This window comes from Parasteatoda tepidariorum, chromosome X1 (assembly GCF_043381705.1).
Source record: "Parasteatoda tepidariorum isolate YZ-2023 chromosome X1, CAS_Ptep_4.0, whole genome shotgun sequence".
Lineage (NCBI taxonomy): Eukaryota > Metazoa > Arthropoda > Arachnida > Araneae > Theridiidae > Parasteatoda > Parasteatoda tepidariorum.
In genome coordinates, this window is record NC_092214.1 from 17,741,475 (window position 1) to 17,756,766 (window position 15,292).

Here is a 15,292-nt window from a genome sequence, read left to right on the forward strand (position 1 = left end):
CATATGAATGCCAAATTAAAATGAATGCTTTAACATATGAGTGAGATTAATGCAGCTAATAACTCATTTTAAAAAAAACTTTCGAAAGAAAAAAAAACTTCAAGTAAATCCAGAAACAAACATATTTTATTAATAATCATAATTATAATGATATTATTAACCAGCATTAATATTAAAGTATAGTATTACCTCATAATTTATTAGTTTACTTGAATTTTTTTTTAATTACTTATAATTTTAAATAATAAATTACTTCTTTTCAAATATTTAAATGTCTTAAGCTAACCAATTGTCATAATAAATAAAAGCTGAAATTCCAACAAAAAAATAAAAAATAAATAAAAAAATCTGCTCTAGATCTAAAACATGATTAATTTAAAGCAGAAAAATAACTATAAAATTCAAACAATAAAATCTGTATGCATCGAACACTGAAATAACTTGAACCATTACATGCAATGACACAGCTATTATAGAGATTTAGAAGGATAAAATAGCAGACAGTGCATCGACACTATATAAATGATTAACAAGCACTGAAAAGAACAATAATTAACAAGCACTAGGAATTTATTGCGGTTATATCTTGTAAAAATTATCTCAATAAGAAGTATTGTTTTACCATTACAGACCTTCTTGTGGAAAGATATAAAATCTAAGCGAACACCAATTTCTCCAGAAAAATAGTTTTTCCCATAACTACAATGAGCAAGTAAGGCCCAGCACAAAGGTGAATGTCCAACAGAAGGAATTCTACATGATCCACCAGGTCCTCCAAGACGAAGTCTTGGATTAGCCGCCTTTAAACCTTCCGAGCAAGCATCATAGTAGTTTAGGAATCCTATAAAAGTTATGTATTTTTAAACCGCAAGATGCTTTTAAATGCTCAAAATATAATAACGAGCAAACTCGTTTTCATTTTTCCTATTACGACTAAAATAAACTGTTGAATGCACATAAAATATAGGAATTTAACTAAGAATCAAAAAAGACAAATAAATATTGAAATTAACAGAATTTAAGTTCTGTTTGATTTCCTGAGGTCAATTGTGAAGAAATTTTTAATATATTTTTAACCACTTTCAGAACATGTATTTTAAAATGGTAAGTTACAGTAGATTATTTAATCATACCAAATTTAACTTTAATCAGTTGATTTTGGGTTTCTCACTAGCAACTTGAACTTTAATTACCATAGACAACACACATATACAATAAAAGGTAAAACATGAATACTGAACAGGCTAAATGATCATCTATACATTATTTCTATATTATTATTTTCTTTATAGATATAAAGTAAATAATATTGGTAAAAATGCATGATCATAAAATTGATAAACTTTACTGTTTTATAATTTTTTTATGAATAGGCATTCTCTTGTTTTCATTTCAAAGTTCGGGTGTTTAAAAATTTGAAGCAATAAGAAATGTTAAGAATGCTACCATTTGTACGTATCTTCAATCAAGATGTTTCTTAGTAAATGCAAAATCTGAATATGTATTATTAACACAGTAGAATATAAGGATGTGTTAACATATGGATGCAAACCTTTAGAGATTCACAGTCCAGTTGCTATCTTCATTTCTTTTCCTTTTCATTTCTCTATTAATTTAAAATATTTTTTAACTGAAAAAAATATATTACCTTGAATATTTTATGCCCTTTTATATTAAAATTTATATTGATTCCATAAATAAAATAAAACAAGAAATGTATAATAATAACTAATTTACATTAATGCAACTAATTGTGTTCAGCTAAATAATGACATTAATGTAAATAATGCTGAAGTATGACATTTTTATCTATACTGATAATTAAGGGAGGAACAAACTTTTACACACACTACTAAAATAATGTTTAGATAATTAAATGCTTATTTACAAATTAAGTTGAATTGTATAGTAATAAATAAGCATATTTAAAATTTTTAAATTATTATAGATATGTTTTTTTTAATCATTCACTTCTATCATGTTGAATCTTTATTCAAAAATTATGAAAAATTAAAATATATTTTGCGAAATGCTTTTTTATGGGTTTAGTTACTTTTAGTTTGAGGCTTAAAATGTTATTCACGCTTTTGTTTTAAATAAATAAATAAAAAGAACTGGTTTAAAACAAAAATCTTAGTTTTGTTTTTTGAATAAAGCATTTTTTTTAAAAAAAAAAAAAAATATTTTTGTCTTCATTTTGTAAGACATTTGATTTTTGGAATTAGCGCAAATTTTTAATCTACCTGAAAGACATTCTTTTTTAAGAGCGATATTGTAGTAAAGTATTTTTATAGACATATTGCACAACATTACTAAATGAAAGGCTAAGAAAAGTAATGTTTAAAAATAATATAAAAATTTTAAAATTTTTTCAATTGTAATCTGTACTTACAGATAGTAAAGTATAAATTTTTCATTTATAGCTATTGTTAGCATAATGGTGGTAATAATTGATCAAATAATATCATTAGATGTTTTAACTTGCCTTGAGTGGTGAAATTCAAATTATCAAAATCTTTATGATCAGGTTCATTCCAAGTTTCAAAATTCCATTGAACCACATATTTAATTCCAAAGAGACCTATAATATAATATAATATAAAATAAGGTGATTCATGTTACTGTTTTGAACAAATTAGAAAAAGGTACCATGTGACTAAATCATAAATTTTTTTTATTGGTATTTTAAGAAATTTTATGAACCGAAGTTAAAATTTTAAACGTGTATTGCATGAAACTCTAATTCAATTTCTACCAATTTCAAATTTCGACCAAATGTGATCTTCAGTATAACTTAAATATCAACAGGTTGGATTTCTAAATTATCACTTTTTCATGCATGCAATATAAATTTTTTTTAGATAAAATTATATTTTCCCCCCATTTCAAATGGAACAAAGCAAGTTTTGAGTCATTTTAAAAGAAAACAATAGGTCAAGTTCAAATGAGGATTGATAAATAGCTTATCAACTGTGTTTTGAAACAGCTCTGACTTGTAAAAAAATCAATAACATTTAAAACAAAATTGGAAATTATAAATTAAAAATCAACCTTCATTCTATTTAGAAATTGTTGTAATTTATAACTATTGAGCAAATGGCAAAATGTTGGCATACTTTCTAGATATCAATAATAATTAAGGAGTTGTGATTACAGTTAGAAAGTTGTTGAAAAGATATGATCAGTTAAATGAAACGAAAACAAATTTTGCTGAGAGGAATAAATGATAAATATTACTTAAGTGGAAGATAGATGAAGTTTGAAAGAAGTGTTACCAGCCAGGTTTTGTATTGGTAAAAATCTTTAAAGTTTTCAGTAAAAAATCTACTCATTATGGACCTTGTTAAGTATTTTTTTTATTGTTAAATTGGATTGATTTACTTTTCAACTGTCAAGCTTATTTTTTTTAAATTTGTAGCTATCTAAATACTGGTGCTGGTGATTTTTCACATCAAATGGAATAGAACATATTTTTATTCATAAAAAGGAAAGTTCAATTATTACTACTTACTTTTGCATCGCTTTTTAATATTTTATCAGTGAAATATTAAAAACTTTTATTTCATACATTCCTAAGTTAAATAAATGTAATTTAACCAATAACATAATGTTATTGCATGCATTAGCATCAATTACTATTTATTTATTTATTGCATTGAATAATACAAGTTTGACCTTTGTTTAAATTAAAAACTATTATCCATACAGAAAGAGTCCTAACGATTCCAGATATGCCTCTTTTCAAAGTAATTTTAGAACGAGACTGGCTTTTTACAAAAAATAAACAGTGTCCAACCTTTTAATTTTCTAAATTTGTAGAATTTACAAAAATTAATCATAAAAACAATTTAGTTAGAAGTACTAAATTTTCTTTGACATAAAATATATTTAAGAATTCCATAAAATAAATGGCAATTTTTAACTTACATGTCCCTAAAAATAATAACATAAATGAGACACTAGAAATAAAATGAAATATAATACATCGCTATTTTAGTATCTTTCTTTTTTAAAGAAAAATATTATCTATATTTGCTATTATCTATAGAAAAATCGAACTAAAATGCCTGTTACAGTTTTCTAAATATAAAATTAAAAGATAATATTTCAAATTTGTAAAGATTGACAAATACGTAACTTGTGCAGTTTAATTATTTATATCCTAAATACTATCAATGAAAAGAAATAGTTTTAAGACTAATTTTAAAAAACAATTGAATAAAAAGCTACGATACAAACACTTTTGTTTTGTAAAATATAGACTAATACTTTAAGTAATATTTTGTTGCACACAGTTTTCAAGATTTGGAGCACACTTTAAGATTACTTCATATCCAGATTAGTGGTTTATTTGTAAAACCAGGAAACTTATAACTTGGTTCAAATTTGATATTCACACAGCCAAACTCAACTTTTATGGACAAATACAAATAGACAAGGATACTAATTAGGCTAGGATACATATAATAAAATAGGACCTCATTAAATTTGTTTTTCTCATAAACTTGACAAGTACACACAACCAAGCACACATGCATGCGCACACACATATCATAACAACAAATAAAATAAAACAATTTGGAAAATGTAGTCACTTTTGAAAAAGACCATGCGGGTGACCTTACAATACAACCAATGTTTTAAACTTACCAATGTAATGTTCAGCTAAACTTTGAATCATGTCTTTCCACAAATATACCTGGGTTTGGTTTTCAAAATCAGTAAAATAATTTGAAGGATTACCCATCAATTCAAAGCCTGGTTGAAGGCCATTTTCCCAAAGTGAAAGGATTAAATCATCCAGATACTTAAAATCAAAACTGACCACAAAATTTGGAAGAATTCTATACAAACAGATCATAAATTCAAAATATAAATTAGCCTAGTAATCATCAAAAAATTTTTAAAAAAATAATAACAAATGCAATTAACACTAAGACTCAAATAATTTTAACAGTGGAGACATTCCTTTAACCTTCAAGCAGGCGCACCTGAGCGAATTTTATGACAAAATCGGTTTTTCATGGATTTTTTCGCATATCACAGCTGAGACTTCAACAGGTCATTTCTATTCCTCCTTTCAACCCTTCCTTCCTCAAATAATGGAATGTGCCAATAGAAAGTCAAGTGACAATTTTATTTCTAAACAAGGTTTCGTACTATGTGGTTGTTTGTCTGAAAATTTATGACACGTGCGTGGTTGTGGGAGAAAATTTGAAAAATATTTTTTTCACAAGTGTTATATAATTTTGTGTTCATAAATGACAGGCATTATTTTAATTTGCATAAAATCGAATCTATAATTTTTATATTGGGTTTTCATGGCAAAAAATACCTACAATCAGGGGATTTTTCCCCACTTTCTATGAGAATTGTCTCACGAAGAAAAAGTAAAAAAAATATTTGGATTTGAGATTGTTAGCGATTAGAATGAAGAAGATATAGAAATAAATAATATCAGTAGTGAATCTGAATAACATATTTTGGGCAATTATAATGATAATAATTCAGCAAAAAAAAAAGATGACACGCCCCATATTAGCAAGGATAAATCTTCCAAGTGGTGAAAACTGAAGTATACAGACTGCTCAAAAACAAAAAAGAGGAATATTGTAAAAGTATCACCGGGCCTAAAGCACCATGACAAGGATGAAATAGAATCATTTCTAAAAATAATCGACATAAATATGATTGATAAAATTTTGAATTGTACAAATGAATGCATAAGTTTGCTAAAATGATACTCAAGAGATATAGACTACTGTTACCTCGAAAGTGGAAATGATGGCATACTTTGGATTGTTATACATGATAAGATTATTTCTTGACAAAATTATTATTAATAATCATTCATTTTTGTCGTTTTCCATGCAAAAAACGGAAAATAACAGCTGTCATAAAAAATATGATGTGCATGCTGAGGTAAAATTACTGAGCACGCATGCTGGAAGGTTAAAGATACTTCAATAATTGCATAACAATAACATATAAACAATTCTTGTTCATTCTGATACTATTGACATTAAGTCAAAAGGATTGTCTAAATACAATGTAAAGAAAATTTTCTTTATTATTTGTGGTCTGGAACTCTCTTTAAATACAGTAATTCAAACTTAGAGAAAATTTGTATTGCTAATGATTAATAATGAAAGTGTGTGGTATCTAATAATTTCTAAACAATCTTTTAACTATAAAATATTAAGATTCTTCGGATACTACCAGTCTTTTCTTAAAAGGTCACTGGGGCTTTTAGTGTCCCCACCAGGATTTAGACTAGGCAAGCCAGAGACTTTAAAAAATCCGATCAGGCAAGTAAATATTAAATTTTTATTGTAAAATAAATGAAATGAAGTTTTTTTTTTATTCTTCTAGTTACGCTTATTAAATGTTGAATACAAATGTTAAGATTACAGTGAAAAATATATATGACCACCATGTAACTTTTAACTTAACATCTGCTGGCAATTTTTCATAAAATTTCACAATCTTAGCTGCTAATTTTTTTTATGTAAAGTTTGTTTAAAATTTGTCCCAACCTAATATTCTAATTTCTTTTTGCAGCTTCATTTGGTGTTTCTGTAAGGTTAAGAGAAATATGCAACAGTGTAGAGTAAAAAAATGAGAATCACAAATTTGTAGAAACGCCAATATGTAGAAAATTTTTTTTCTTCAAACCGTCTTTATAATACAAAATTTTAGACAAATAAGATTATATTTTTAGCTGCCTAAATATCCTTAGATTTCAAAAATTTTGTCTAATTTGACAAAAACAAGACTGATAACTTTTGATTTATATTAAAAAACCGCTTAAATTCAATTGCTTAAGAAGGAAATAAGAATAATTTAATACGAAGATGACTTTCACAACAGGCTTCATTTTCAAGTGGGTACTAGCACACTGCACTGATGCTTTTTCTTTAGCTGCTGCCTGTACCAACTGTGTTATTTTTTAAATTAGATTCAAGCGATTTTCAGAATTATTATTAATACATATTACATTTTCTTTTCAGTGCAAGGTTTTTTTTTACTTATTTATATTTAATCATTTTTGTGCAGCCTATTTTTATTTATCATGTGAGATATAGAGCATTCCAACATGCCTCAAACTAGATCATTAGACTTTTACCCAATGTTTCTGCTCTTGGTATCTCTCACAATAATACACTCTCAATATATGTTGCAGAGGTGGAATATTATTTATGTATGAAGTGTTAGGTGCAATACGATGATAAGCCACACTTATCAAATCATTTTCCAGGAATGATTTTCTGGGGAAAATACATTAATTAAAAAGATGACAAAAAGCTGCTTATTTGTGTTGTGCTGTTATTAAATGGAAATTCTAGTATATTGATAAGCACTTATCGGGAAAGGGACAGTATAATGCAAAAATACAAATGAAATAAAAAGTTTGGCGAATTACCATATTTCTCAATGGCAAAGAAACCTTAAAAACAAACAAAAACCTCCTTTAATGTTTGTCAACCCTTAGTAAAAGTTCTCAAGTGCGTATGGATAAAATTTGTACCAGACCAATAAATATTACAAAAAGTAAGAGTTTAGCATAAAAATATTGAACTATTCAGAAACATTTGAAAAAAGAATATAAAGAGAATTCTTTTTTTCAAAAATGAATCATTTAAAGAATCAGCAGAAGAAAAAATTTTTGATGCTTCATAATGAAAATACAAAGACTTTCTAAACTGTATTTGAAAAACTAAAAGAATTAGCTTTAAAGAGTTTTCTTTCTAAAAAGATCAAAGAAGGTTTGGTAATTGGAAATATCACCCTTCTATAAAAGAGATTTAGCACCACATTGAGATCAAACTAGGTTCGAGGACTGAAATTTCTATGGTGGAATCAAAAGACATACTTGGTTCAAGTACCGGAGTTTCTGTGTACCTGTCTAACACATAAATTTCTATATCAAACCTGAACTGTAACGAACTGAACTGAAATAGATATATATACTTGTAGCGTGTCTACCATTACATTATTCAATTCCAATTCACTTGTATGTAAGATATGTGTAAATGATTCTATTTGGGGGTTCCTTTTCATGGAAGAAGGTTGACATAATCAATAACATTCTCCCCACATTGGTGATCCGGAGGTGATTGCAGAAGGAAGACAATGTTGCAGTCGTAAATAGCAAGTTAACTGCCCAATGTGGACTATCCATAAAACTAGGCGTTACTCTCAAAGAAGGCATGGTCAGATCACATCCGAAAGTCACCAATGTAGGGAGAGTGTTATCGACTATGTCAACCTTCATTTATGAAAAGGTACATGTCTTATATAATAGTGAATTGGAATTAAATAGTTGTAATGGTAGACACGCTACAATAGGATTTCCAAAATTTGTTCTTTCACCTATTCATCTTTTATGTTTGATATCTGACATTCAGTATGATGTTGATTAGTTGATTACGTTTTATTAAAGTTCTATGTCATTTAAGTTTTATTAAGGTTAAATTTAAAATTTTTCACTTCTACTTTTTATCTTTGATGATTGATAAATTTCTAGCGCTGACAAAATACATGCCACCTTTTCTCACCAAAACAACATGCATTGCACTTAGATAAGAAATTTACAAGATTCTTAAGAATTGTCTGAATAGATTAGTTACACCAAAAGCCAAACAGCTGACTTTCTATTGAATTTATTAAATTTTTCTTTTCACCTGTTAGAAAAAAAAAATAAGAACAAATAATCATTTTCGATATCTTATTTAAAATCATCTATATACAGAACTATCAAAGCATCATTGAATACGTATAAATAATCAACTCTGATATCATTTTTTAAAACAGTATGCCTATTACATTTTTTTTTCTATTTAGAAACAAAACAGAAACATAGGTTATGGTAAAAATGAGATTATATTCAATTGAAATTAAACATCAACAAGAAAGAATTATTAACGAAAATTTATTTTACCTGAAATATTTTGTCACGTTACGGATTTTAAAGAAATAGTTTTCTGTACCTATTTTAGAGGGATTTTGAGTAAGGGGATTTTTTTAAGAATTCAGTTTTTGGTACATAATTCCTTTAAATTAAAAATTTATTTTATGCAAATGAAGAGAATACATCAGCTAGTAAAAATTAACAATTTTTTATAGAAATAAATTGTGAAAAATATAAAATATTTAATAAACTAATTATACAAAAAATTTATTACTTGAGTTTGATTAGATCCAACAACCAATGAATACGGACTTGAATAATACCATGTTGAGGAAGTGAACCAATGTGGAAGAAATTTTGCTTCATGTCTGGTGCCAATAAAAATGCATGGGCATTTTGATGAGGATCTGGGGGACTATGAAAATTTGATTTTAATATTTTCAAACAAATAATAATGAAAACAAATAAAACTTTGAATGTACAGAAATGGGCATTAATATAGTTTTGGTTCGGTAAACAAGAACCCTCCTCAATGTCCAAACATCAAATGATGGTAAAAAAGTAAAGAGGCAAACTGTTTTTCAGCAAAGTGGTTTAACCAACAGGGACAGAAGAACAAGTTTGAAGAAGATAATAAGAGAAAGGGAGATAAGAAATGGGTGAGTGGGGATAATTAGGATTTTTCAAAATTTGGAATGACTCCCGAAAAATTCAAGCTCATGATTAAAGTTCTCGTTCCTGTAACTAAAACTATAGTATCTCTATTTCTGTATTTTCATTTGTCTTATATTCAAGTTTTTATTATTAATCTTATTTATTTATTTTTCACTTTAGTTTACATAGCACTGAATATACCTGAACTTTGCTGCATTTTTAAATTAAGAGAAAAATCCCAGCCTATAAACTTTAAAATAAGTCATTATTTGAAAATTTTTGCAATATGGTAAGGAATATGCATAAATGTTTTTTTTTTTTTTTTTGTCATGTTGCAAAAATAAAACTGCATTATTCTTTTCATGTAATTATTAATTATGAATAACTAAATATTTGTTGACAAAGTATAAAGCCATTCATAAAATGGTCTGTTACCAAATGGAAAAACAGAGGCTTAGTTGTTAGTAAGTTCAGTAAAGCGTTAATTTGTTTGCTTAATGCATTTTTACTGAAGAGCTTTTGATTTAGTTTGGAAACAAGCACTCAGACACATCAGAAAGAAATATAAGATTTTTAAACTAGGAAGCTCACAAAAACTATACAATATTTTATGAAGAACAAGTTCAAAAAACTTATTTTTAACTGAGCGACAAACATGGGTCTTGTTTTTCAGCTTAGTGGATAAGTACGTTGATTGCAGCTTCCTACTTCTTTATTTAACTAATTCAGAATTTACAATACTTTCACCTGTTGTTGTTTTTAGCACAAAAACCAATTATTCAGCAAGCTATTCAATGAGCAAATACTGTATTAAGGACATATTTATTCATATACTCGTCCTAATGCAATGTAAAATGCTCAATTATTTTTATTTTATAACCGTCGTTGAACAGCCGATCCAATTTTGGGTTTACGACTACTAATGTTCAACTCCATAGCCTTGCAATTTTTTTGCACTTTTGGTGCAAATTTTCAGTGTTGCTTTCGATTTTGCAACCCAATTAAGTTTGAAGTTCACTTGCATTATGGTAATTTTTTAACACAAAACATGCATTTCATAAATAACAGCAGATCTATAACAAATATTAATCATTAGACAATTGTTATGTTACGTGCCTGCACCCGCTGCAGAAAACGGGTAACAATAAAATTAAAGTAATCAAAACAATATATATATACATATTAAAAATATAGAGAAACATAATGGGAAAAAAATATAATGAAGATTAATAAAAAGAGAAGAAGAAAAATTATTAAAATATATTTTTTTTAAATAATTTAAAAAAAATTATTAGAGTTAATTTTTTCTAAAAATATTTTTAAAAAGTTATTAAAAAAATTAAAAAGCCTGTAAATAAAATAATGGAAAGATATAATCATCTCATCAGCTCACATGATTATATCCACAATAAAGAGTGTTTTCTAATATTGTATTGACATAGCCAAAGCAAAATATAACAATACAATAGTGTGAGGAGCACCCAAAATATTGAAATGAAAAGGGAACATATTAAGTAAAAATATACCAAATAAAACAAATCAAGCAAAAATAGAAAAATACAGAATAAAATACAAAATATAATCTATAAAATGAGTAGCGAAATCAAATGAACTGACATCTTTCAAAAATGATTTACAATATCTTCATAACAAGTTTGCCAGATTACAAAATATGAAAATAGATGCATAAATGGAGGGATATTTTTACGGCCCCTTCTTACTGCATTACTGGAGCGTGTTTGATTTGTTAGTTACCTTGGATTGGCCCGAAAATGGATATGCGTAAGGAAATAACATACAGGATAATTTAAAGTTTATAATTGAAAGTTTGATTTTTGATTATACAATTTTAATGATTTTAACAAAATTATTAGCATTTATTAAAAAAATATGATTTGCCTGGTTTTCATAGATTTTTAGCCACAGGTTTGTCTGAATTGGATTTGCATATGGCAAAAATATAAACTTAGTTAAAGAAATTTTTAGTTAATTTATTAATAATAATAACATACAATTAACTCAATAATTTTATATAGAACTTATAAACATTATTTGGGTATCCATTGTTTTTTTTAACATATTTTGAAAGAGTTAGTTGATTTGTTTTGTTGATAAACATTACTACAGATTCTTTTAAGTTTGATTTTCATTTGATTTAAAATGATATTGCAATAAATGTTTTTAGAAACATAAGAATTCCAAGTAATTAGTTTATTTATACTAAAATTAAAATAATTTCTTTTTTCAACAATTCAGATATTTTCTTCTTTTTTAATACCTAAATCCAAAAAATTAAAATTAATCTTATCATCATAATTACGAAGCAAGATTAAACCCTCGGGGTAAATATTATTTAACAAAATTGTATAATCTTGAAAATTAAAGATAATTAAATCATCAATAAATCTTAAAACAAATTTAATATTAAGAGCATATTTTTTTTCATAGTAGTGTAAAAATAAACTAACTAAGAGAGATGAAAAATTAGATCTTTGTGGGATTCCATCAATTTGAATAAATATATTAATGAAAATATTAATAAAATAAAATATAATAATAAATAATAATAATAAAATAAAACTTATTATTACTTTACTTAATTTTTTTCATTACTCTCTCTTTTCTTTTTATCCTTTTAGTCTCCATTGTGTTATAGTGTANGCCCGTCGCTAACCGATTCGAGAGAGAGGGAGGGGGGTGTTGAAGTTTATTTTGCCAACCGTCATATATATATATATATATATATATACACACATAATATTACCACTGATGGAAAACATATCTATATTTCAATAGAGAATAAATTTAAACTTTTTCAATTTAGCACTTACCATAACCCAGTACTTTTCCAAAAAAGTGTTTCTTTGTTTAATAGAAGGTCTTCAATAACAAACACTTCAAAATGCTCAGCACTAGAGATTTTTTCATTCTCATAATATATTTTAGGCTTTAAAATCTAGATAAAAAAATAAATAAATAATACAATTATTAGCGATAGCAATGAAGACTGAATCTAATATCACCCTCTTAACAATACACACATAAAGACCCACAAATCTGAACAAAATTGAATTCTTTAACATCTTGAAGGTGAATTGGGAAACTTTTTTAAGTTGCTATAGCTAATGAAGTATTTGTCCCATTTTAGAAGAATAAAAATGATGGCTATATAATTTGAAAGTTAACATTTTTTTTTATAATAAGAAATCTAAAAATTCATACATCAGGGTTTGAGAAATTTAAAAAAATGTAACACAACTGTCAGGACATGTAAAGATTTTTATATTTACATTGATTGTTATGAATTTTATATTTAAGTATAAGAAACAATTCATAATTAGTGTCAAATTATCAATGTTAATTTTGATTTGTTGTTATGATTGTAAGTGTACAAAGTATACAAGACCAAATACATGCCTGAACATCTATTTTGATTGCTTATAATTGAAAACTTATGAATGATCGTATAATTAATTACTTTTTTATTCTTAATGATTAATTTTTATGCTTAATGATTACATATATTTTTTAAATAACCATGACTAGGGAGATAAAGAAAGTATAAGCTTACTTTATCAACTGAATTCTTAAATATTTAATTAAATTTGATAATATTTAGGTCTTGCATCAAGTATAATCATTTTCTCCCTCTTCTATGCTATTTTTTGCCCAATCTGACATTATAACAATTTTATCAAAATATGGAAGGCACTTTTTTCTGACTTAATAAATGCGTTACTAGGTATGCAAGGATAAAAAATACTGGCCTGGTTGGAATTTTTACATGGCCAGGAATGTTGAGTAATAATATTTTTAAGCCGTAGTATACACATATTATTCTATTTCTGAAGAGAATTTTAAAATACATTAAGATCGATAATAATGGGTAATGCAAGCATTCCAAATTTTAGAGGAATAAAATCTAAATTCGCTGCAACAATTCGCTTCCAAAAACTTTACACATTAAAAAAAAATAATAATAATACTTTAATTTGTTAAGAATGTGCAGAAAGATGCTTTTTAAATTTCTAAACCTTTTTTTTAATTAAGCTGAAATTAAATTAATGATTCATTAAAGTTTTTTTCCTTTTGTATAAAATAATAATTAAATGAGACATAAAACCAATCTTTATCCGTTCATTATAATATGTAAAAAATTTAAACGCAGTATACTTCAACTTCAAATTTAGAATATATAGATTCATGAGTGAGTGAAATTCTCTTATTATACTAAATCATTAAAATTTGAATTGAAGTACGAAATATTTGGATGACTGGTATTTCCATTAAACATACTGAATTTCAATAAAACAAACTTAATGTATAAAGATAAATGTAGTATTATTCATATAAGGTTAAATAATATTCAGGTTTTTTTTCCGTATCAGTACTTGTTCAGGACAAGAACAATTGCCAAGGAGACAAAAGATTTTTAAATTTGCAAAAATTAAAATATATATATTGAGATAAAGAGAAGGGTTTCCCCATAGGGGGATATTACTATATCATGATCTGATCTATCACATCAACTACAATTCTCAAGAAGCCAAATGTATTTTTAAAGCTGAATTTTTTTTTTTTTATTAAAGCATGTAGAGGTTTGTTTAGAGGTGGCTATGAGTTTAATCAGGAACTCTTCGGTCTTTATTTTTTTATTTCTTTTTTAGTTTCTCACAAGCCACTGCCTGGAAGTTGCCAATACTTGGTGATAATTTTGCTGCAGATCATGATACAGGAATCTTCTTTTACCTGCCATATTACATAAGGATATAATTTTTTTTTATGACTCTGGTCAAATATAAATCTAAATAATTTCTAGATATTTAGTAATTAGAGATTCAAAGAATATTCGGTAAGATTTAAGTATCATACCCATGCCAAAATAAATGCCAAGTTTCTGCAACCTCGAGGCAGTGGCAAGAAAGGAACTTAAAAATAAAATCACAGAAAACCTAAATCCAAAATATTAAAACTAATCTTATCATCATAATTACGAAGCAAGATTAAATCCTCGGGGTAAATATTATTTAACAAAATTGTATAATCTTGAAAATTAAAGATAATTTAATCTTAAAACATATTTAATATTAAGAGCATAGGATCAATTTGAATGGTATATCTTCTATCCACCCTATGGGGTGGGGAAGTAAAGCACTAAAGAAAGTACAAGCAAAAATTAATTTAAAAAGTACGTTAAAGTACGTAAATTAAGTTTAAAGTCATTTAATAATATAGATAAAAGTGTAATTAACTAAAATGGTAGTGGTATTTATAAAGAATACAGTAATTTTATGAAGTATCGAACAGTATTGGCAAATAATATATATCAAAATCATAAGTTTTTTATAGGTTTATATATAGAATTAAGTTTATATATGAGAATTATATATGAGAGTTTATATATGAGAATTAAGTTAAAGGATTCAAAAAAAAAAAATTATAAATTGAAGCTTCTTGCCACTGTTAACTTTTAAGAGACATAACAGGTTTTAAAATTATTAATTATGTTGTTGTAAAATATACCTCAATTTTATTTGAGTTTGAATCTTTATAATGTAAACAATCAGTTTTTAAAATATTAAGAAATATAGTTAAGATTATAAACTTTAAAGAACAAATACACATATTAAAGGATTGTCACTTTGGTCTCAGCTGCTGCTTGTTGTTATTGTTGATATTGATAAATTGATTGCATCATTGGTTGATTTGTTGAGTGCAAAGAAGAAT

General features: G+C 26.2%; 1 protein-coding gene across 2 annotated transcripts in view; it reads right to left on the minus strand.

Annotated features, from left to right (window-relative positions):
- LOC107455475 (alpha-L-iduronidase) overlaps positions 1-15,292 on the minus strand; it is a 32,080-nt gene extending 16,788 nt beyond the window's left edge. For both annotated transcript variants that reach the window (XM_071187339.1, XM_016073054.4), the window contains exons 1-6: positions 15,089-15,292; positions 12,397-12,521; positions 9,186-9,326; positions 4,651-4,844; positions 2,486-2,581; positions 633-841 (exon numbers count right to left, since the gene is read on the minus strand). In XM_071187339.1, coding sequence (XP_071043440.1) covers positions 633-841; positions 2,486-2,581; positions 4,651-4,844; positions 9,186-9,326; positions 12,397-12,521; positions 15,089-15,190 — 867 coding nt within the window. In that variant the 5' untranslated portion in view covers positions 15,191-15,292. The remainder of the gene's footprint in view (positions 1-632; positions 842-2,485; positions 2,582-4,650; positions 4,845-9,185; positions 9,327-12,396; positions 12,522-15,088) is intronic.